The sequence below is a fragment of the Rhinichthys klamathensis genome, unplaced genomic scaffold (assembly GCF_029890125.1).
Source record: "Rhinichthys klamathensis goyatoka isolate OS25496 unplaced genomic scaffold, OSU_Roscu_1.1 h1tg000087l_1, whole genome shotgun sequence".
Lineage (NCBI taxonomy): Eukaryota > Metazoa > Chordata > Actinopteri > Cypriniformes > Leuciscidae > Rhinichthys > Rhinichthys klamathensis.
In genome coordinates, this window is record NW_026606627.1 from 2,026,446 (window position 1) to 2,051,498 (window position 25,053).

Below are 25,053 nucleotides of genomic sequence, written 5' to 3' on the forward strand. Positions count from 1 at the left end.
CTACTGTGCGACAGAGAGTTGCGTGTTATGACGCAATCGTAAGTCTTTAAACGCCTCAGATGTAAAGTTAATCGCTGTCAAAGTGACGCCAAAATGAATGGGAGTCAATGGAATGCTAACAGCAGGTACAATGGCGGCGCCCAGGCAGGCTTCAGTTTCCGTCTGATGGATTACCCCCTTGGGGCAGATTCGGTTAGAAGTCGTTCATCTTCGGATGCAGCTTTAACCCTAACCCGCCCGCCAAGCGAAATGGGGTCTTGCACCCAACGCGCGTGACCGCCCACACCGCAATGACGTCATTTTTGCCGGCGCACCTTCGCGCTCGTGCGGACACGTCGAGTATAAACAAGGCTTTATGCTTCAGAAAATCCGATCAGCCTGTTTATATAGTCGCATTGGCACATATCTGATTTATATCCGATTTATTTCCACATATGAACGAGGCCTGAAACCGATCTCGAAATATCCGAATGCATGCGTTTTTTTCCTGTTTATACGGTCATAACACATCTGATCTGTGTCACATATGAGCAAAACATCCGAACTGGGTCACATTTCACTGACAGTGTGAACGAGGCCTGACTGTTGTGGCGTCATCACATTGTTGTGTGTACCTTTATTGTTCCTTTATCCTATATCACATTGTTCCTTTATTCCTTTATATTTTTCTTAGTTTTAAGAAGGTCAGCCTTATTTGTTTTTAAATGTGCTTTATAAATAAATATTGTATTGTATTGTCATCGAACGTCGTAAACTCATCTACTTTCACGGCCTTCTTTGTGTTCATAATCGCGCTCTAACTCAAACAGTCAGGAGAAATGTTTTTAAATAAAGACTGAAGGAGTTTTAATGAAGTTTAATGATGGTGATGTGTGTAGATCATTGTCAGCTTTTGACTTCTGCCAATTGTGTTTACGCTTGTTTTCATTAACGAAGATTATCATGATGAACAACATCAACAAACTTGTGTTAGTCACAGAGCTTATATTCGGCGATAATCCAAAAGCCAGGTCTCTTTGTTGAGGGATCCAGGATGGTTGTGCGACTGCAGTTCTTCACTAGTGTCCCTTATTCACTCCCAAGCCATCAACAGTTTACTGAATGCTACAAATGCTCCATGGCCAGGGTCACTGAAGACAAAGAGGAAATGAAGAAGAAATATCAGAAGAAAAGAACAGCAATGAAGACATGTATTTCTTTTCATCGGATGCCCATTTTCCACAAGTTGGGATGATTCTTTAGGGCAGGGGTCACCAACCTTTTTGAAAATGAGAGCTACATTTCAGGGGTACTGAGTCATATGAAGGGCTACCAGTTTGATACGCTCTTCTGAAATAACAAATTTGCTCAGTTTGCCTTTAGTTATACATTATTAATAATGATTAATGATACTCATCTATGTGAAGACACTGATCACATTAATGATTTCACACAATAATTATCAACAATGACAATAAGGTGGGAAACAGATATCATTATTCAGCACTTTAATCTCAGATTGTTAAATTTTCAGATGATCACTTACATCACTACATTTCATAGGAAAAATGTCCCATTTTCACTAGCCACTGAGAAACCCTTTTAACAAATCATGAACTATGTTGCACTGTTTCAAAAAGTTATCAATTATGTAATGTTAGAAAAATCAATTTACATATTTGTAAATAAATCTTGTCACATTTTGAACAAACGACCAAATCTGCTGCATTTTTTAACACACTTTTAAATTGAACACAATTCTTCAATATTTTAATTTAACTTTGGCATGGCACTGCCATGTTGCCACTGATAACATCTGGTATCTGTTTCTTAATGTTAATGGGAAGACTGGCATTGTATGCTGTTCACCATTGTATTGTAATCTGGTGTGTAACTTGACACTGCAACTGTGAGTGAGTCTTTCAGATGTGCATCAGTTAGGCGTGTTCTGTGTTTGTTCTTGATGAAGTTCATGTCAGAAAACGCTGATTCACAGAGATAGGTTGAACCAAACAGGCTCGCAACCTTCATAGCTGCTGTGCACACTCCACTGTACTTCTCTGTATCAACAAGGCTCCAAAAGTTTGGTGCAGCCTGGTAGGCTTTGAGGTGGAGGTCATTTTGCAATGTTATGATTTCAATCTCCAGCTGTCCAGCATCCAAGTTGAACGTTGCACTTATTTGCTCAGCAAAGCATGTTGTGTCCACATTCATGAAAGGATTGGAAATGAACGACACACATGGCTCAAGCTGATGAAGGTCACAAAACCTATTCTCAAACTCTTGCCCAAGTCTGTTTATGACTTCACAGTACTTTTCAGCAACTTTGTCAAATGTCTCAGAAGCAGAAGCATTGTCTTTCAGCACCGACTGCACAGAGGGAAAGTGCAGCACCTTTTTTTTCTGTAGATCCACAGAGAAAATGTTCATCTTGGCTTTAAATGCATTTAAAGCACTTATCATATCAACAACAGTCTTACCTTTGCCTTGCAGCTTGCAGTTCAAGTCGTTTAGTTTCCCAGTAATGTCCGTCAAAAATGCAAGGTCAAGTGTCCACTCTGTGTCCTCTAGCAGTGAGACGTCTTCGCCTTTGGACTGCTTGAACTCTTTGATTTCACCCAAAAGTGACAAAAAACGAAGTAAAACTCGTCCTCTGCTGAGCCATCGGATTTCTGTGTGTAGCAGCAGGTCACTAGCCTGGATGCCAGCCCGAACCCCGCCCACAACATTTTTTGATCGGGAAGTTCGGTCTGGACTCGCTCCATTGAGGAGTAATTATGATCGGTTCAGAAATCGTCGGGCCAATCAAATTGTCAGGGCGGGCTTTATACGATGATGGACAGATGATCTGCAGGGACGTAATCCTCACGTTATCAAAGAGCGCTTGGGTTGAACTGGTTTCCCTCACAGATGACTGCCGCTGGAGAACTGAGATGTATAGAGTCCGCTATTGCGTCTGTTGTAAAAGAAATCGACAGCGCATTCATTTTAAAAGACGAACATAGAACTGCAATCAAGGCATTTGTCGATCGGAAAGATGTGTTTGCCGTCCTTCCTACGGGATTCGGCAAAAGTTTAATTTATCAGCTGGCTCCGATGGTAACTAAGAAGATGGAACGCAATGAAAACCCTGTGGTCGTTGTAGTTTCTCCTTTGGTCGCACTCATAGAGGGCCAAGTAAAAGAAGCAACACTCGTTATTTTACTTCTTCCAGCGTGCGTGCATTTGAGTTCTGTAGTTGACAACTGTGCTATGCAAAGTAGTTGACTTACTGCGTTGCTCTCATTGGTTGTAGGTCTATCCAATTGAGTGCAGAGTTTTTTTTTTTCCTGGTTCGGTTAAGACACGCCTCATAATCATAGCCCTATGAAGCAGTATCAGACTCACATTCTGACTAGAATATGAGTATGACGAAGTCAGGCTAGCAGGTCACCATATTCAGCTGACATCTCCTCCAATAGCACCTTAAAAATCCTGTGCTGTTTTGCTTTGGAGCGGATATTGTTTATGATTTTTACAACGGGAGTCATCACGTGCCCAAAGCCGATCACTTTTGCACATAACGCCTGCTGGTGAATGATGCAATGGTAATGCAGAAATTTGGGGAAGTCTGGGTCACTTTTACAGTGCGCGATGAAACCTGTATGTCGGCCGATCATAGCAGGAGCCCCGTCTGTAGTCACGGCTACCAGCTTTTCCAATGGTACCTTTTTCTGCACGAAAAACTCCTTCACCGTGTTATAAATGTCAACTCCCCTCGTAGTTGTCTTTAAGGGCAGTAGTGTCAGGAGTTCTTCTCTTGTGGAGAAATCTTCAAACACCATCCGGATAAAAACTAACAGCTGTGCTGTACTGCTGCTGTCCACGGACTCGTCGCACTGGATGCTAAACCAGCTGCACTTCGCCAGATCCCGGTCCAGCTGATCGGCCAAGTTACCAGACATAGCTGACACTCGTCTAACCATCGTAGATGCACCCAGTTGGACGTCGGAAAGAGAGGAGATCAAATCGGTTACATTTTTCTCGTCTTTAAGTACAGTGTTAGCAATTATCATCATTGCTTCTTTGACAACTTCTCCGTCTGAAAATGCCTTCTTCTTCTTGATCAGTAAATGTGTAGCTCTAAACGAGGCTTCGGTTGCTTTTTGTGACTTTTTCGCCGTCCTCGTGAAAAAAGACTGTTGCTTACCCAAAGCTGCCTTTAGCTCACAGGCTTTTTCTGCCCGTAGTGCACTTCCCGGTGGGTAATTAGCATGGTAGATTTTGTGACAAGTAATGAAGTGTCTCTCCACATTGTGCCGTTTTGCCGTCGCCACAGTCGCCCCGCAAATGAGACACACGCAGGTTTCTTTCACCGTCGTAAAAAATAATTCCTCCTCCCATTCGTTGTGAAAGTGATAAGCTTTCTTCCTTTTTTCTGCCATGTTTTTGGGGCAAGAAACTGCATTCAGCTACCATCTTCGCTGCGCCCGCTAGCTTACTTCTCGCACTGTTTTTTTTGTCACGCGCACAATACTGACCTTTGAACTAGAGATCTCAATTCATGTATAATAAAAATATTTTTAAGATATTTTTGTCATTTTTAAATATATATAAATGCAAGTGTGATAAAAAAAAAATAGCAACAGAATACAATTAAATTTCAGACGCAGCTCACTAGTGAGTTGTGCTATTTTTAGAACAGGCCTGCGGGCGACTCATGTGGTCCTTGGGGGCGACCTGGTGCCCGCGGGCACCGTGTTGGTGACCCCTGCTTTAGGGTCTTCATGTAAAGTTTGTAACATACTTTGATTAAAATTCCTCAATGGTTGTGTAAAACAACTAGCCTGGTAATACCAAACTCTGCTACTTCGCTTTGCTTCATTGACAGAGTCTGGCATGTCATCATTGAAAAGTGTTTTCTTTCTCGCGGGGGGGGGGGGGGGGGGGATCTTTTCTGAAGTATAAAATCATTGGTTACCCGTAAGCCAATCACATAACGTCTGGTTATGACGTGTGTTATTCGCCAGCTCAGCCGCATCGAACTTCCACTGTAAACACATGTATGATACATACGACGACATACATCGGCCAGCAGCCATATCACCCTGTAGCCCAAGACTGGTTGCCCACTGAAGCTAAGCAGGGCTGAGCCTGGTTAGTACCTGGATGGGAGACCTTCTGAGAAAACCAGGTTGCTGCTGGAAGAGGTGTTAGTGAGGCCAGCAGGGGGCGCTCACCCTGTGGTCTGTGTGGGTCTTAACGCCCCAGTATAGTAATGGGGACACTATACTGTCAATTGAGCACCGTCCTTCGGATGAGACGTTAAACCGAGGTCCTGACTCTCTGTGGTCACAAAAAATCCCAGGATGTCTTTCGAAAGAGTAGGGGTGTAACCCCGGCATCCTGGCCAAATTTGCCCAGTGGCCTCTGTCCATCATGGCCTCCTAATCATCCCCATATATATACCAATTGGCTTCATCACTCTGTCTCCTCTCCACCAGTAAGCTGGTGTGTGGTGGGCGTTCTGGCGCAATATGGCTGCCGTCGCATCATCCAGGTGGATGCTGCACATTGGTGGTGGTTGAGGAGATCCCCCCTTCTATGTGAAGCGCTTTGAGTGTCCAGAAAAGCGCTATATAAATGTGATGAATTATTATTATTATTATTATTATTATGATGCGAAAACGAAACCATCGAGCGAAATACCGGAGTGAACATGGCTGCCCGAGTTTTGCTGCCTCCTCAACCTGATCCTCCATGAGTGCAACCAAGGGGGACACAATCACAACTATCGCCTTGCCGGCCTTTGGCCTCCCCAGTTACTCGCTGACGATCGGTAATAGTTGATAAACTAAACTTTTACCAAAACCTGTCGGGAGTAGGGCCACAACATCACCTTCATTCAAAATATTAACCAAACACTCTTCTTGTTCGGCCTTCAGGTTGGAAATGCCAGGAATATTCTCCACAACAGAGCGAATTGCATCCCGTGTCTCCATATCCGCGGTCGTTTTCGATTTCCCCAATCTTAAACTCGGTGCTTAGCGTCTACGTCACGGCTCTCAGCCCGCCCTCTGTTCGTTGATTGGCCGGCTGTTTTCAGGCCGGAGGAAAACTGAGAGACATGTAGATGTCTCAGACTGAGTACAGAAGCGAACTGAAAAAGAGCGGAAGTACGAAGTCTGACGTAGTCAGGCTATAAAACAACATCCTTTTACCTCCTCAAAAACAGCTCTGTTCACAGCGACCCGTTTCAGTGCATGTCTCTTTAAATGATAATGAGTAACTGCTAACCCCCGCTAACCTAACCTAACCTAACTTACACCTAAACTAACCTAACCTACACCTACACCTAAACTAACCTAGCCTACACCTAAACTAACCTAACCTAACCTACACCTAACCTAACCTAACCTACACCTAAACTAAACTAAACTAACCTACACCTAAACTAACCTAACCTACACCTACACCTAAACTAACCTAACCTAACCTACACCTAAACTTACCTTAACCTACACCTAACCTACACCTACACTAACCTACACCTAAACTAACCAAACCTACACCTAACCTACACCTAAACTAACCTACATCTACACCTACACCTAAACTAACCTAACCTACACCTAAACTAACCTAACCTACACCTAAACTAACCTAACCTACACTAACCTAACCTACACCTAAACTAACCTAACCTACACCTAAACTAACCTACACCTACACCTAAACTAACCTACACCTAAACTAACCTAACCTACACCTAAACTAACCTACACCTAAACTAACCTAACCTACACCTAAACTAACCTACACCTAAACTAACCTAACCTACACCTACACCTAAACTAACCTAACCTACACCTACACCTAAACTAACCTACACCTACACCTAAACTAACCTAACCTACACCTAAACTAACCTACACCTACACCTAAACTAACCTACACCTACACCTAAACTAACCTAACCTACACCTAAACTAACCTAACCTACACCTACACCTAAACTAGCCTAACCTTCACCTACACCTAACCTACACCTACGGCCTGAAGGAAGGAGAATAACATATTTGTAAAGTGGGTGATTGAGTCGTTTAAGATTTGTTGTGACTTTCGCAACGTGAATGTCGAGACACTATACGATAAATTAGGGGTAGGGATATCAATAATTGTACTTGCTAAATAAGTTATCTTTAATAATTTGTTCTTGTTGGTAACTGTTAGCATATGAAACAGTGTTTCTGTGTTTCTCGGCGGGGGTAATCAGAGAACAGTGTTCTTGTGGGTCGAGTTTACACCGAAGATTCACGGCAAGAGAAGATGAAAGTGTACTTGCAGAAGAGAATGGTCTGCGACATTGTAACACTGGCTGGACGCTTCAAAGCATTTCCAAAACTGTAGTCACAATCACACGATTACATCAGACAGAAGCGCACATCTGTTGACTGTGCGCTAGAATAGACCTGCACTGATGAGGACGGGTTCTGTTTGCTTTAGACGTGACTCGTCTGGTGTAGACAGGGTGTAAAACCTGAGTTTCTGTTAGCTTTCACAATGACATCCAGACATGATATCAAACATGACATCACTAAACAATCCCTTCAGCTTATTTTCTAGAATAATAAAAAGAGAGCTTCCTGTTTGCTGATTGACTGAGTTTGTGATAAGTTACCGATGAACAGTTTCAGTGTTCAGTCATAAATATTCACATGTTTTTTTTGCTCATTGTGAACCTAATGATGTAATGATATTCCAACTGTCCAGTCTAATCAAATTTGCTATTTAGTGACATTCTTTTTTAGTGATATAATAATAATAATAACAAACAGAAAAATAATCAACATTAATATTCAGGGAAGACCACAATTTACATTTAATTTGATGCAGTGGTGAGGGATATAAATAATGAATGTTGGCTGAAAAATGTTGAGAACTACTGTTTTAAAAGAAGGTTATTATAGTTGACTACAACTACGACTAAAGCCATAAAAACAATATTTTACTTTAAATAAAATAAATGTTAACTGAAATCAAATCGAATATTTCATCTAGTTGCCAAAGCAACATTTCTCATTTTTATTTAGTTTAACTCGATGTACTAAAATAACTAAAACTAAAACTGAAATAAAACATATTTTAACTAATAGAAACGACAAAAAAAGAAATAACAGAATTACTAAAAAAAAATTTAAAGTTAAAATGGAAATGGTAAAATAAAAACTAATTCAAAATATTATGAAAAACCTATAAAAGTATTTTAATAATACTAAAATAACACTGTTTAAAAGGTAAATATTTTATCAGAAATCTTCAATATGGTCAAATTCATACATTCATTTCTGATTCTCCTCATTGAAACTTTAAATATTTAATTAATTAATATTAATTAATTCATTACATTTATATAGCGCTTTTCTGGGTACTCAAAGCGCTTTACATAATGTAATGATATTTAAGTGATCATTTTTTATAAATAATCTTGTTGCCATGTTGTAATTACCATAATAATGAGATTTGCGTCCTCGTAATTCGCAACTCGTAATTACAACTTGCAAACTCGTAATTTCCCGAGAACTGACGGCTGCAGATTCATTTTGACGTTGATATTGTTGCCATATAGAAACACATAATTCCGAAGACGTGAACTTTTTTCTTTGATCTTTGAATGGAATGTCACTTATGATAATTACAGCATGAACGCAGAGTTAGCTAGTCTTTTCATCAGTATAAAACCCAGTTTGCCATCATCCAAATGTCTGAAGGCCAGAAAGTGTCTCATACCAGTGAAAGTAGCAGTGCCCTCCACAGGCGCCGTCATGCTGTCCGTTGTCCGCCGACTCCAGCTCCACGCCGAGATGGTAGTCGGGAGAGTTCCTCATGTTGCCCAGGAAGCGTAAGGTACCGGTGCTGATCCGGCCCGAGGGTAACATGATCCGGACCCTGTGCCCGATCTTCAGATCCAGGGGAGAGTGCGGAACGAACACTCGATGAGGTCCACCTCCACTCCGCCAAGACCTTACACTGAAGAAAAAGTCAAAACATCTAACCCTTATGCAGATACAACTCTTTAAATCTATCACTGATTGTTATAGAGGAATTCTTGATTCTGATTGGCCAATCACTGCATTCCAGAGTCAATTTATTACACGGTTCTCTGGAACACTTGATTGTGACAATGACAGGGAAGAATGAACATGTCAAGCTTAAAGGTGCATTGTGTAATATTTAGGAGGATCTGTTGACAGAAATGCAATATCATATACATAACTATGTTTTCAGTGGTGTATAAAGACCTTACATAAGGAACCGTTATGTGTTTATTACCTTAGAATGAGGCATTTCTCTCTACACACACCGTGGGTCCGCTTACATCGACATGTTTCTACGGTGGCCCTGAACGGACAAACGTGTTTCGAATGTTGTTCTTCATGCAAAGAAGCGAACTAAAGTCAGCGAATAAAACACTGACACAATGATGAACAAGTAACAATAATATTCGCAATAAAATCGTTTTACTGAATAATTAAGTAAACATAATTTCTTAATTTTTCTTTGTAAAGAAACCTCATTTCTGAACTTGCTCTGCTGTCTCAGACGACGACATCACTTCCTGTCGGCCACCGCAACTTCTGTTGGGTGCAATTAACAACCTCACCACTAGATGCCACTAAAACTTACACACTGCACCTTTAAAACATAATAAACGAGACCTGATGTTAGACATGGCAGAAGTGGCTCTGGAGTCTGATGGGCCGGTAACACCACTAAGCAATCCCATGTCAGATCCCTTCTGCTGGTGAATCTGTCTGAGACTGAGACCACCTATGGAAAGTTGGAAGAGATGGTCTAATTTCTTTTCATTCATTTCCATTTTCCTCACACCGTGTGCTAACCAGACATGATGCAGTGACACGATAAAAGGCGCCTTTTCATAATCATGATAATCAGCGTTTTTGTTCTAACCAGCCGGCTGGAACAACAACTTTATTTAATGTTAAAGGCATCTTAAATATCATTTTGTGTGACAGTTATAGCCATACTGAGAGCAACAATGGATAATTCACTTCACAGGGATTAAAGTGAAAAAAATTCTTCTGACTGAAATTTTTTTCAGGCCAAGTCATATTCCTGTAACTTTATTTAAATAGTCGAGACCAATAGCGTTTTAAGGGAAGATGTTTAAAACCGATCTAATATTGAGTAATTTAAAAGCTATTTTAATCTATGAAAAACAATTACTTATCTTGACAAATAATCAACCATCTACATAACTTTTCAGTGCGTGTTTTTATTTATCTTATGAGACCAAACAATGCTAAACTATATTAATATATAGTTTGTGCCATGGCAAATTGTTTTGGCTGAGGGCAAAGTGAAGTTTTATAACTTTATTATGTAGGCTATATTTAACTTTAACTTTGTAGCCTATTACAGAGCTGACTTATGTTTAATTGAATTGTTTGCTTTATTTCTCATTGTATAGCTTATTATAGCCTACCTAGGCTACTACTTTTGAACGGGATATTAGCATTAAAACTGACATTTAACAAAAAAGAGACATGGTTGTGTAATTTTATATATTCTAAAATATATAAAATATTATATTACTATGCATTCTCTTCACTGTATGTGTACGCATAATACAATAAAACGATACAACCCTGTCTGTTTGTTAAATGTCAGTTTTAATGATAAATAATGTTTCATATTTTTAAAATGAAAACAAAAAGAAGCAGGTTTGTGTTTTAGCTATATTTCGTGTTGTTATAACTATATGATAAATCAATGTGCGTTGCCTGAACCACATTTGTGTGGCCATTTATATGTTTATGATAATAATTATGTTCATTTATAAAAGAAAAGAGGCACAGTGGTGTTGATGAAAAAAGGCAGAGTTGATAACCGGAGTAGCCGCGTGCTGAGTGACGCGATCAAGAACGCGCTGTTAGCAGCGTCCTCTCGTTCTCGGGAGTTTGTTCTCCTGAGTCGAACTTGGCAAGTCCGAACTACCAAGGACGCAAGTCCGAAGTTTGCGTACTTGGTATTGAGAAACGACCAATATTGACCCGCGTTCTGTTTTCTATCATGGGACCGCAGCAAACGAGCTGTAGCCTCGCCTGACAAGATTGAGTGAACAGGGTCCAGGGAGCAGTTTTTCCGTGAGCGGGAATTGAAAAACCGGAGTGGACCATGAGCAAAGTGATTACAGAATGCTTAGAGTGGAGAGAGGAACGTGCTTTTGCTCCACTCCAGGCTTTATCACATCCCCCCTCAGCAGGGTGAATACGCATCATCTTTCCTTAATTTAAGACCTATTCAAACTAAAATTAAGACATTTATCACACTGTTTGCGAAATGAAAGCCTATTTACGGCCTTAAAATTATGAAAAGTTAATTTAAGACATAAGGACAGACGGGAACCCTGCAATTGACGGATATCCGTCATAGACTCGCTGCAATTAACGGAAATCCGTCGTAGCGACGGAGAACTTTAATCCCTGACTTCAGATGTTAAAGGGGACATATTTTGCAGAAAAAAGTGCTATAATCGGGTCCCCGGTGCTTCTACCAACCCAGAAAACGTGAAAAGTGAAACCCAGTAACTTTGTTTTGGTGAGTCTTTCTCTGCAAGTATGTCAAAAAATAAGCAAATCAGATTTCGCTCTCCTTCTGACGTATGAAGAGGATCTTATTATAATATAACCGGCCCTTAATCTGCACGTTTATAATATTACCGGCCCTTAATCTGCACGTTTATAATATTACCCGGCCCTTAATCTGCACGTTTATAATATTACCGGCCCTTAATCTGCACGTTTATAATATTACCGGCCCTTAATCTGCACGTTTATAATATTACAGGCCCTTAATCTGCACGATTATAATATTACAGACCCTTAATCTGCACGTTTATAATATTACCGGCCCTTAATCTGCACGTTTATAATATTACAGACCCTTAATCTGAACGTTTATAATATTACCGGCCCTTAATCTGCACGTTTATAATATTACCGGCCCTTAATCTGCACGTTTATAATATTACCGGCCCTTAATCTGCACGTTTATAATATTACAGGCCCTTAATCTGCACGATTATAATATTACCGGCCCTTAATCTGCACGTTTATAATATTACCGGCCCTTAATCTGCACGTTTATAATATTACAGGCCCTTAATCTGCACGATTATAATATTACAGACCCTTAATCTGAACGTTTATAATATTACCGGCCCTTAATCTGCACGTTTATAATATTACAGACCCTTAATCTGAACGTTTATAATATTACCGGCCCTTAATCTGCACGTTTATAATATTACAGGCCCTTAATCTGCACGATTATAATATTACAGACCCTTAATCTGAACGTTTATAATATTACCGGCCCTTAATCTGCACGTTTATAATATTACAGACCCTTAATCTGAACGTTTATAATATTACCGGCCCTTAATCTGCACGTTTATAATATTACCGGCCCTTAATCTGCACGTTTATAATATTACCGGCCCTTAATCTGCACGTTTATAATATTACCGGCCCTTAATCTGCACGTTTATAATATTACCGGCCCTTAATCTGCACGTTTATAATATTACCGGCCCTTAATCTGCACGTTTATAATATTACAGGCCCTTAATCTGCACGATTATAATATTACAGACCCTTAATCTGAACGTTTATAATATTACCGGCCCTTAATCTGCACGTTTATAATATTACAGACCCTTAATCTGAACGTTTATAATATTACCGGCCCTTAATCTGCACGTTTATAATATTACCGGCCCTTAATCTGCACGTTTATAATATTACCGGCCCTTAATCTGCACGTTTATAATATTACCGGCCCTTAATCTGCACGTTTATAATATTACCGGCCCTTAATCTGCACGTTTATAATATTACCGGCCCTTAATCTGAACGTTTATAATATTACAGACCCTTAATCTGAACGTTTATAATATTACCGGCCCTTAATCTGCACGTTTATAATATTACCGGCCCTTAATCTGCACGTTTATAATATTACCGGCCCTTAATCTGCACGTTTATAATATTACCGGCCCTTAATCTGAACGTTTATAATATTACCGGCCCTTAATCTGCACGTTTATAATATTACCGGCCCTTAATCCGCACGTTTATTATATTACCGGCCCTTAATCCGCACGTTTATTATATTACCGGCCCTTAATCCGCACGTTTATTATATTACCGGCCCTTAATCCGCACGTTTATTATATTACCCGGCCCTTAATCCGCACAATTATAATATTACCGGCCCTTAATCCGAATGTTTATAATATTACCGGCCCTTAATCTGAACGTTTATAATATTACCGGCCTATAATCTGCACGTTTATAATATTACAGGCCCTTAATCTGCACGTTTATAATATTACTGGCCCTTAATCTGCACGTTTATAATATTACAGACCCTTAATCTGAACGTTTATAATATTACCGGCCCTTAATCTGCACGTTTATAATATTACCGGCCCTTAATCTGCACGTTTATAATATTACCGGCCCTTAATCTGCACGTTTATAATATTACCGGCCCTTAATCTGCACGTTTATAATATTACCGGCCCTTAATCTGCACGTTTATAATATTACCGGCCCTTAATCTGCACGTTTATAATATTACAGGCCCTTAATCTGAACGTTTATAATATTACCGGCCCTTAATCTGCACGTTTATAATATTACAGACCCTTAATCTGAACGTTTATAATATTACCGGCCCTTAATCTGCACGTTTATAATATTACCGGCCCTTAATCTGCACGTTTATAATATTACCGGCCCTTAATCTGCACGTTTATAATATTACCGGCCCTTAATCTGCACGTTTATAATATTACCGGCCCTTAATCTGCACGTTTATAATATTACCGGCCCTTAATCTGAACGTTTATAATATTACAGACCCTTAATCTGAACGTTTATAATATTACCGGCCCTTAATCTGCACGTTTATAATATTACCGGCCCTTAATCTGCACGTTTATAATATTACCGGCCCTTAATCTGCACGTTTATAATATTACCGGCCCTTAATCTGAACGTTTATAATATTACCGGCCCTTAATCTGCACGTTTATAATATTACCGGCCCTTAATCCGCACGTTTATTATATTACCGGCCCTTAATCCGCACGTTTATTATATTACCGGCCCTTAATCCGCACGTTTATTATATTACCGGCCCTTAATCCGCACGTTTATTATATTACCCGGCCCTTAATCCGCACAATTATAATATTACCGGCCCTTAATCCGAATGTTTATAATATTACCGGCCCTTAATCTGAACGTTTATAATATTACCGGCCTATAATCTGCACGTTTATAATATTACAGGCCCTTAATCTGCACGTTTATAATATTACTGGCCCTTAATCTGCACGTTTATAATATTACCGGCCCTTAATCTGCACGTTTATAACATTACCGGCCTTTAATCTGCACGTTTATAACATTACCGGCCCTTAATCTGCACGTTTATAATATTACCGCCCCTTAATCCGCACGTTTATTATATTACCGGCCCTTAATCTGCACGTTTATTATATTACCGGCTCTTAATCTGCACGTTTATAATATTACCGCCCCTTAATCTGAACGTTTATAATATTACCGGCCCTTAATCTGCACATTTATAATGTTACCGGCCCTTAATCTACACGTTTATAGTATTACCGGCCCTTAATCTGCACGTTTATAATATTACCGGCCCTTAATCTGCACGTTTATAATATTACCGGCCCTTAATCTGAACGTTTATAATATTACATGCCCTTAATCTGCATGTTTATAATATTACCGGCCCTTAATCTGCACGTTTATAATATTACCGGCCCTTAATCTGCACGTTTATAATGTTACCGGCCCTTAATCTGCACGTTTATAATATTACCGGCCCTTAATCAGCACGTTTATAATGTTACCGGCCCTTAATCTACACGTTTATAATATTACCGGCCCTTAATCTGCACGTTTATAATATTACCGGCCCTTAATCTGCACGTTTATAATATTACCGGCCCTTAATCTGCACGTTTATAATATTACCGGCCCTTAATCTGCACGTTTATAATATTACCGGCCCTTAATCTGCACGTTTATAATATTACCGGCCCTTAATCCGCACGTTTATAATATTACCGGCCCTTAATCCGCACGTTTATAATATTACCGGCCCTTAATCTGCACGTTTACACACACCAGCCGACATTCGGTTCGGCGAGCGCCAACAGAGACCAGTTCTAATGCAATGGCAGAAGATCCAGCTAAGCCTGAAACTGTTCTGTGGTTGAGCACAGACGAGCACTGAACAATACTGACCAGAACATGTCACCGCTGTCTTATAAACACCTCAGGAACTGTGGACACTTGTGGAAGAGTTCAACATGATGGTACATGCAAGACGATGAGATCAATGTTACTCCACAACAACTACATAAATGATCCACTAACATTCAGAAACGTCTAAAAGTGAAACTCTCCCTGAGTCTCTCCGTAAGGCTGCACTCGCTACTGGTTATTTCTGAGATTTTGGATGAGTGATATTCCCATGTTTTGTTATTGCTGGAGTCTCTGAAGCTCGTGTAAAGGCTCCGCCCTGGAGGCGGAGCAGCAGCTCATTTGCATTTAAAGGGACACACACAAAAACAGCGCATTTCTGCTCACACCCAAAAAGGGGCAACTTTGACAAGCTATAATAAATGATCTAGGATTCTAGGGGACATTTTGAGCTGAAATTTCACAGACACATTCTGGGGACACCATAGATTTATATTACATCTTATGAAAAGGGGCATAATATGTCACCTTTAAATTAAGTTAAAGGAAACAAGAGCATTCAAGCTTACTCAATGTGAGCAAACAAGTTCGACAAAGATTGCTTCTGTCACTCGGTAAGTAATTTTAATAATGTTAAAATGGTGTAATATTAATATGCAGTGTGCTTGCAGAGAGGCTCCGCCCACACGCTCTTCTGATTGGCGTCTGGTAGTCGTGTCACATGATCTGGTGTGGAGAGTCTAAAATGCTTGTCACTGGAATCGTATCCCATCGCGTCTGGTAAGGACACGGTGTAACACCAGGGCAGTTTTGACATCCAGTCCACCAAAGGAATATGAAACTCTTACTAGAACATTCATGTTCCTTCTCCTCAGAATCCAGTCCGTTCTCCAACCCGGACTCTACAAAGACCTCGTTTGTATCATCTGAATCGGTGTCTCTGTACAGCAATCCAGACCTCACCAGAACCTCAGCGCTCAACTGAAAAGATCACATCACACAATTCAAATGCAAGTATAAAAGGTTAGGTTTCCGTCAGGCGCTTCATTTACTGTATATACAACCTTTTAGGGGTTCCCATCATGGCATCATTTTATGGATTTAGTCCTAAATAATTTAGCTTTAATTCATTTTTTTATTTTGATACAATTAAACAGCTTGTTAGCATACTTTATCACTAGAAAATTAGAAATAGCTCATAAAACATGAAGACATTTCTCCTTATATAAACCATTTTGGCATAAAGGGTTCTTTAAAATTGAATCAAGAACCCTAGAGTTCTATATTGAACCCTATTTTCTAAGAGTGATACAGAAACCTTGTCTGTTCACACACTGCAAAAAACAAACAAACAATTATTGGAGTGGGTAGTATGACGATATATATCGTTACCACGGTATAAAATGTTGAGATTTTGCTGTAAATATCACGGTGTGTAAATATATAGCTCTTTTGACACTTTAGTTTAGAGTGATAAGTGTGCTTGATGTTATAAAAGAGCTATAAGCGCAATCTATCCTGAAAAGGACCTCGGTACGGTGCTCGTGCTGACTGGCACACACAGAAAGCTGCCTGTCTCAGTCGATCGCGGATTTGGGACGTGCTCGGCACTGCTCGATGTTCAAAAGTTTTACTAAGCAGTGAAAAAGAGCTCAATGTGGTGCACGCGCCGACTGACACAGCATAAACACAATGTATTGATGAGGAGACCATATGTGATTGAACTGAACTGGCTTTTACACGCGTCTGCCTATGATATAATGATGGTGATGCTATAGTGCCTCACAGCGTTCACGCCATTACATTACAACATGTATCATACATGACAGCGTGCACAGAAAGCAGAGTCTCTCAGCATGTGATCGCGAATTCAGTTCTCTTTCACGTCTTATTGCGCTTGAATGGTCGAATACACACACAATTACGTCAAAACGCCCATCGTGTGCAGTATTCACGTGAACACAGCCAGTTATGGTTATGGCTGAAGTGAAGGGTGTAAACTGGATGTGTATCAGTATAATGGATCTGTGCATTCGGTCTTAAAGGGACAGCAGCTAATAAACCTGCTCTGTGTATCATTAATATGAATCAAACAAAAGAGAATATCACTTACTGCTCTTCACTGAATAACTTTTTTAGCTTTAATAATAAACAAATTTATATTTAATCCATACAGTGATGACTATGCAATATTTTATTTTTATATTTGATTATTACATTTCTGTACTAATTCTAACATGTTAAATAAACCTATTGTACCTGAAAAACTTAATTTGTTTAATTCATATTTTTGTTATATTGTATTTGTCCTATTGTTTGTAATTTGCTTCTTTTTAATCATTTTTAATAATAGAAATGAGAGAAAATAACACAAATAACTATATTGCGGTATACACTCACCTAAAGGATTATTAGGAACACCATACTAATACTGTGTTTGACCCCCTTTCACCTTCAGAACTGCCTTATTTCTACGTGGCATTGATTCAACAAGGTGCTGAAAGCATTCTTTAGAAATGTTGGCCAATATTGGTAGGATAGCATCTTGCAATTGATGGAGATTTGTGGGATGCACATCCAGGGCACGAAGCTCCTGTTCCACCACATCCCAAAGATGCTCTATTGGGTTGAGATCTGGTGACTGTGGGGGGCATTTTAGTACAGTGAACTCATTGTCATGTTCAAGAAACCAATTTGAAATGATTCGAGCTTTGTGACATGGTGCATTATCCTGCTGGAAGTAGCCATCAGAGGATGGGTACATGGTGGCCATAAAGGGATGGACATGGTCAGAAACAATGCTCAGGTAGGCCGTGGCATTTAAACGATGCCCATTTGGCATTAAGGGGCCTAAAGTGTGCCAAGAAAACATCCCCCACACCATTACACCACCACCACCAGCCTGCACAGTGGTAACAAGGCATGATGGATCCATGTTCTCATTCAGTTTACGCCAAACTCTGACTCTACCATCTGAATGTCTCAACAGAAATCGAGACTCATCAAACCAGGCAACATTTTTCCAGTCTTCAACTGTCCAATTTTGGTGAGCTCTTGCAAATTGTAGCCTCTTTTTCCTATTTGTAGTGGAGATGAGTGGTACCCGGTGGGGTCTTCTGCTGTTGTAGCCCATCCGCCTCAAGGTTGTGCGTGTTGTGGCTTCACAAAAGCTTTGCTGCATACCTCGGTTGTAACGAGTGGTTATTTCAGTCAAAGTTGCTCTTCTATCAGCTTGAATCAGTCGGCCCATTCTCCTCTGACCTCTAGCATCAACAAGGCATTTTCGCCCACAGGACTGCTGCTTACTGGATGTTTTTCCCTTTTCACACCATTCTTTGTAAACCCTAGAAATGGTTGTGCGTGAAAATCCCAGTAACTGAGCAGATTGTGAAATACTCAGACCGGCCCGTCTGGCACCAACAACATGCCACGCTCAAAATTGTTAAAATCACCTTTCTTTCCCATTCTGACATTCAGTTTGGAGTTCAGGAGATTGTCTTGACCAGGACCACACCCCTAAATGCATTGAAGCAACTGCCATGTGATTGTTTGATTAGATAATTGCATTAATGAGAAATTGAACAGGTGTTCCTAATAATCCTTTATGTGAGTGTATATCGTATATACAGACGGCCGTACACAAGTCGACTTACGCCAGAAGAGTAACACTTGACGATGTGTGACGTAGACGTAGGAGTAGCGTAAGCTTTGACGCCTCTCGTCATTACGTTGTGAGTCAAGTTGAAGAGTTACTCTTTTGGCGTAAGTCGACTTGCGTACAGCCACCTGCCGGAAGCTAGTTATTTTAGTCGATAAAGTTTTAAATATGTATATTTTTCTTACACCGACACATGGCTTCGCTTCAGAAGGCCTTCATTAACCCCCGCAGAACCGTTTCAAGCACTTTTATCACGGATGAATGCGTTTTGATGGACTTCCAAAAAAATATACCCAATGACTCCATCATAAAGCTTTGAAGAGCCAAGACATTTTTTAATATAACTCTGATTGTATTCGTCTGAAAGAAGAATGTTATATAGGTCTAGGATGGGTGGAGGGCGAGTAAATCATGGGCTAATTTTCATTTTTGGCTGAACTATCCCTTTAAGGGCCAGATTTACTAACAGCTTACTCCATCTGCACAAACCCTCTTTTGCCGTTAAAAAACTACTGTCAGGATTTATTAAAGACACACAGTGAAAGATTTGCGCTGAAAAGGCCTGGACACAGTTATTTTTGCTGCTGACTTTATTGCATTTCTATTGCTCACACTTTATATGAGGTGTTTTTAAATACTTTGTAGTTACGTCAAAAAATAAGTACAGTGCACTTATTTTGTTGATATGTGCATATGTGAATATGTGGGTACGGTTAGAGACAGGTCTGCTGGTATGGGTAGGGTTAAGCGGTAAGGGAAGGTTAACAGAGTAATTATAGATGCAATTACAGAAAATAATTACAGATGTAATTACATGTGGGTTTCTAAATATAAGTACAATGTAAAAACATACTGTACACAATAAGTGCATTGTATCAAATTATTAATTTAAATGTTAGTACATTTAAGTAGGCTACACATAACGTGGGACCTGTGCATTTGTAGAAGTTTGCCTCTCAGACGCAACATTTATGGGAGGAGAGTATTTACTGCAACCTTTGAGCATCGCTAGTTTCAGTCGCCAACCCCATCAATTACCTAATGAAGCAGTTATACTCATTATCAAAAAAACGTGCATGCTACATTTAGCATTTAAACAAAGGGCAAGCAGTCAAAGTGTCACAGGTGGTTCGTTATAATGGATTTGTGAGTTAGATTAATTTGTGAAATATTATGAGACACACATAGGCCTACCTGGTCTCTCAGATCACGTTGTCTCCTTCGCAGCTCCACAAACCGCATCTCCCATGATGCTCTCTGGTTTGCGATCTCTATCTTCAGCTCCTGGATCTCCCCTTCAGCCTTTAACAGTCTCTTGTGCAGGCGTTCACGCTGAACACCGTGTTCTGCTCTGTCCTTCTTCTCAGAGACTGTGTTCACATCTGTCCCTGCGAGATGCTTGACACCTTGGACAACTACAGATTTATAAGGCTTAATATTTTGACAAAAGCAAATCAAACGGTTAATATGATAGTTCACCTAATTTTTTTTTTTTTTAAATAATCATTTTCTCACTTGCATGTTGTATGAAACCTCTGTGGTTTTCTTGTGGAACAAAAAAATCTGTATTTAAAAAAAAAAAATCTCAATATACAATGAATGTCAGTGTTGTTTTGGATGGACAAAAACATTCTTCACAATATAATGTTCCACAGAAGAAAGAAAGTCATAGAGGTTTTGTAAGAGACGAGGTCCAAGGAATCAATGACAGAATGTTAATTTTCCCTTTAAGGACCCTTCATTTATGAGTTCTGCAATGTGATTTTGTCAGACTATTTTTCATACAAAACTAGCCTGCCATCTATTGGACAAGTATGGACATAACATGTTTCTTGCATATAAATAATTTAACATTTACAGATAACTCATCCACATGTTATGATGTATTGGTAGAGTTAAAACATTTACCTTACAATTGACTGTCAAGCTTTCGCGCCTGGCACATCTATTACAGTGTGTATGCACCGGTGTCAGACATTCCCAATGAGATAATTAGTAATTTTTGGCGAACATGTGAAATATCTGAGAGAGCAAGACAATTAAGGGACTGCAATATGCATTCGAGGGATATATCCACGACATAATATGCAACCGATTAGAGAATAATTTCATAAAAATTTAAGCTAAAGCCTAGTCCCAGCGCAAGGCCTCATACGCTGACCATTCAAATGGGAAACACACAAATTGAGGAACAGCTATGTTCGTGCACAGCAGGGTAAGTGATGTGAAAATAATCTACCGGTAATAATTATAAATCAAACAGGAAATAAATCTTGCGGAATAACACCGGGAGAGCCACGGTCGGATTGGGTTAAAGTTAACGTTACTTAGTCAGGGGTAGTAGGCTGTCGATTAACAAAATGCTGAAATATATTTTAAAGTATGTCAGTGAGCCTCCATCTTGTCTTTAATCGTCTTATTTTACGTTAAAATATATGCATTATGAACAAAGAACCGTCATTATTTCCAACTTCCAAGCAATAGGTGTTTTTGTTAATCCTGTGGACATGTAGTTGTGAATGGGGTCTCACACACTGCTTGATCACGCCCGGCATTTCTCCCCTCGGCTTTTAGATTTTCGGGAAGGAAAAAAATTCCACTCCCCCGTCCAAACTTTTAGGATATCGGGTATCAGATTTGCACAATCCTTACGCACAACACTTCGGCATGTTTCCCTGGCTAGAAAGCTTGCCAGACCTCCCGCGCCCAGTTACGGTTGCTAAGACACGATTGGCCAGTGGCGGTTTTCGGGCGTGGCTTAGCGAAGGGTCAATTGTAAAACAATCAGCAGAGTTTGAATATAAAAAATGTATCATGACTGCAGCTCTATGCTGGATGTTTGGATTTACCTGTGGTCAGTTTATGGTCAGTATCCGCTGCGTTCTCCGTCCATGGGGCAGATTTTAGAGCACAATATGGGCTGACCTACAGTACAAACAAATAACATTTGATTCAATTTAGCAGTCATAACTGGAATAAGCTATATGTATACAATGTATTAACATTAGCATTAAAGAGGACCTATTATGGGTTTTTTTTTTATCTCTCTTTAGTGTGTAATGTTGCTGTTTGAGCATGAAAAAGCTCCAGTTATTCTCTATATCAGAGTTAGTGTTTCTGAACTTCCGTGAACAAAACACATCACAATATTCCTTATTTAAATAATTCATATGCAGAATAAAGTGGCCGGGCCTGGTTGAGTTAGTTAGTTAGTTAGTAGTGTGTTGAAACTGTGGTCAAGCAGTGTGGTTATGGCAAGGGGTGGGACATTTCCCAAACACACTCAAAGCGCTCGACCAATCACAACACACTGCTCCAGCCGACCAATCAGAGCACAGTGTGCTTTTCAGAAGGAGGGGCTTCATAGAGACAGGAAGTAAACAGAGCGTTACCAAGGGGGTAATCCATCGACCGGAAGTTGAAGCCGGCCGGGTGCCGCCATGTTGTAGCAGAACTTCACTTGCGTTAGCATTTCCATTGACTCCCATTCATTTTGCCGTCACTTTGACAGCGAATAACTTTACATCTGAGGCGTTTAAAGACTCCATTTGTCCATTATTTATTTCTAAAGAAACACGACAATGTATAAAGGGCTCCATTACCTTCTATGTTACATTATGGCCCCGTAGAAACAGATTTAGTAAAAATAGGCTAACGATTGCGTCATAACCACTCGACTCCCTGTCGCGCTGTACAGAAATGACCGTACAGACAGGAGGAGAAGCTCGCAAGCAATCGGGGGGACGTCCCGTCAAGGGAGAAGCCCATAGATAATGAGTCCATAAAAGAAACGGAATACTTACTCCTGCTCACTAACGCCAAAGAACTCTTTGCTCAAGTTCCCCGTCTCTGCAAGATTAACGTTGGCAATTTTCACGCACAGCTACTAGAAGAGTAACGTCTGTCAGACAGGTTGCTCACGTCATCAAGCTTAGTTTGAGTCGGTTTGAGTCTGCGCTTCAGGAACGGAAGTGCTCAAAAATCACTAAAAATGGGCTTCAACTGTCTCAACTGAGTTCCAATGAGATGGCTCTGTCCACTTCTTATACTGTCTATCAGCGTTACTGACAGACTGGGAAGAGAGGAGCCGCAACAAAGGAGAATATGAGGAGAATAATCAACATTCAAGCAGGAAAACCTGTTCTAGTAGAGCCTGAAACAACATCAAGACTTTAGCATAATAGGTCCTCTTTTAAATAATGAACCGGTAAACTATGCTGAGAGTAAATAAAGTGATTTTCAAAATGGAAATGGGAATTGGTCAGGGCTAGGTCATATTCGTACGAATTTATACGATGGGCAAATATGTACAATTTAGCAAAAATCGTACAAATTCGTACGAGTGAGGTCGTATGAATTCGTACGAATTAACCACCTCGTAACATTCGTACGAATTGCCGTGAGATCGGGTTGGAAGGGCATAATAGGTCTTCTTTAACTGAAGAGTACACAATTCACCCAGAAAAACCTCCATGTGCACAACAGGCCCTTGAGTGTCCAGGCGACTGCTGACCACACACACGTAGCCATTTTATGGAGATTTCACATGGTGCCTGCAATACAGACATGGAATTAATTCAAGCATAATTCTGTATATTAAGTCCTTAAATTCTGACTCAGGTTTTAAGACTCATGACCAGAGTGACTGCCAACCGCTGTGGCTTTGAGTGAAAGAGGAATCTATTCTGCTATTTACTTCTGCAAAAACATTGAAGCAGGTAAATACCTTGATACAACAGTTGAATGATTCGGTGTCTGAATAAAGATCCCTGTTGAACTTCAGTGGATATAAAAGTGTGTGTTGGTTTGTTTCTCTTCAGCTGGTCATCCGATGGCATGTTTACAGACCAAGACTTCAGCAGACGCATCGAGCCTAGAGACATAATCCTGTGTAATCTGATTAGTGACAGGGTTACGTGCTCCTCTTGTGTCCCTTCATACTAATTTTGGTTCCTGATCCTATTTTTCCCATGTCCATATATCTGTGTATTGCAGTGGCAATGATCAGTGAGCGAAACCCTCAGATTCCTCTAAAACAAGCCCTAATCTAACAAGATGCTTCTGCTTGACTGAAATAAGCTTTAAAATCCTGATGTATCCAGTGTCATGGAGGGCAAAACATCCATAGAACTGCAGCACAGGCCTGTATATTTTTCATCTGTTTAAATACATGAATTTTTAGATCAAACCTTAAAACAAAAATAACAAACCGCAAGTCTTGGACACTATCACTGGTGATTCAATCACTAAAAACACCAGGCCGTTCTAAAATGCAAATGTACTATAGTGATGTTAAAAGATCAGTTTACAGGTGTGATCATGACACATAAACACTATGAAGCAAACTGATGCTTATATGTCATTCACAGTCTGGGGAAAAATCATGGTTTAATGAGTTGTTTATCATTTATGTAGTTGCACTTGCAACAAGATGATTATTTGAAAATTAATTCGAATTTAGTAATAAAACAGATCATAAAGCTGGGTAACTTTTTTTGTTGTTCAAAATGAACAACATTTAAATACTAAATCAATACATTATCAATCAATCAATGTTTTTGTCTTACCCTGATTCACTATGGTAAGCCTATTTGTGAATGCCTTTTCATTATGATTGTTGTAGCGCTGTGCTGGAATTTATTTTCAAGAAACTGCCGTGCCTATTAAAGTACAAAAATCACTATAGGCCTCAGTGCATATCAGGGTTGTGGGTAAGGAATGAAGTGAGGACTCAAAAGCAAAAAAAAAGCAACAACAAAAAAAATACCCTGTGGGGGAAAACAAGACAGCAACTGGACAAGGCAAGACTTGGCAAGGAAAACAGGATAGCAGGGCAGGACACAAGGGGTGCATTCGACGTCTGGGTCTCCCCTATCTGAATCCTGACAGACCGAACCAGCCGAGATTGGACCCAGCAGAATGAGTTTTATTTGATTTTTTTTCACTTTATTTTTAAAGATTTGACATTTTTACATTTGAACGAAAAACAGAATGAACTTAAAATAACAAACAGATAGACCGACCAAAGAAGAAATTATTCTCTATAATAAGAAGCCATAATACAGTGAATCATGTTCCTTAGATACATATTAGGTGGAATTATTATATATA

The 25,053-nt window shown here is 39.9% G+C and overlaps 1 protein-coding gene across 1 annotated transcript; it reads right to left on the reverse strand.

Annotated features, from left to right (window-relative positions):
* Nucleotides 1-1,041: 1,041 nt before the first annotated feature.
* On the reverse strand, nt 1,042-23,815 carry LOC130085725 (uncharacterized). Its single transcript, XM_056251652.1, has 9 exons — nt 23,714-23,815; nt 23,669-23,680; nt 23,401-23,495; nt 21,792-21,867; nt 20,137-20,357; nt 16,133-16,265; nt 9,678-9,789; nt 8,749-8,988; nt 1,042-1,130 (listed from the first exon to the last, which is right to left on the reverse strand). Exons 3-9 carry the CDS (start codon nt 23,470-23,472, stop codon nt 1,073-1,075), a joined length of 912 nt encoding a protein of 303 aa, XP_056107627.1. The 5' UTR covers nt 23,473-23,495; nt 23,669-23,680; nt 23,714-23,815; the 3' UTR covers nt 1,042-1,072.
* Between the last annotated feature and the right edge of the window lie 1,238 nt (nt 23,816-25,053).

Excerpts from the sequence above, each read along its gene's own strand:
- LOC130085725 (XM_056251652.1), bottom strand. The coding sequence starts at position 23,472 with ATGGCTACGTGTGTGTGGTCAGCAGTCGCCTGGACACTCAAGGGCCTG. Across the intron at positions 21,868-23,400 it reads GCACATGGAGGTTTTTCTGG|GTCAGCCCATATTGTGCTCT; the intron begins GTGAATTGTGTA and ends TTTGTACTGTAG. Across the intron at positions 9,790-16,132 it reads GAAGGAACATGAATGTTCTA|GTGGTCTCAGTCTCAGACAG; the intron begins GTAAGAGTTTCA and ends AACTTTCCATAG.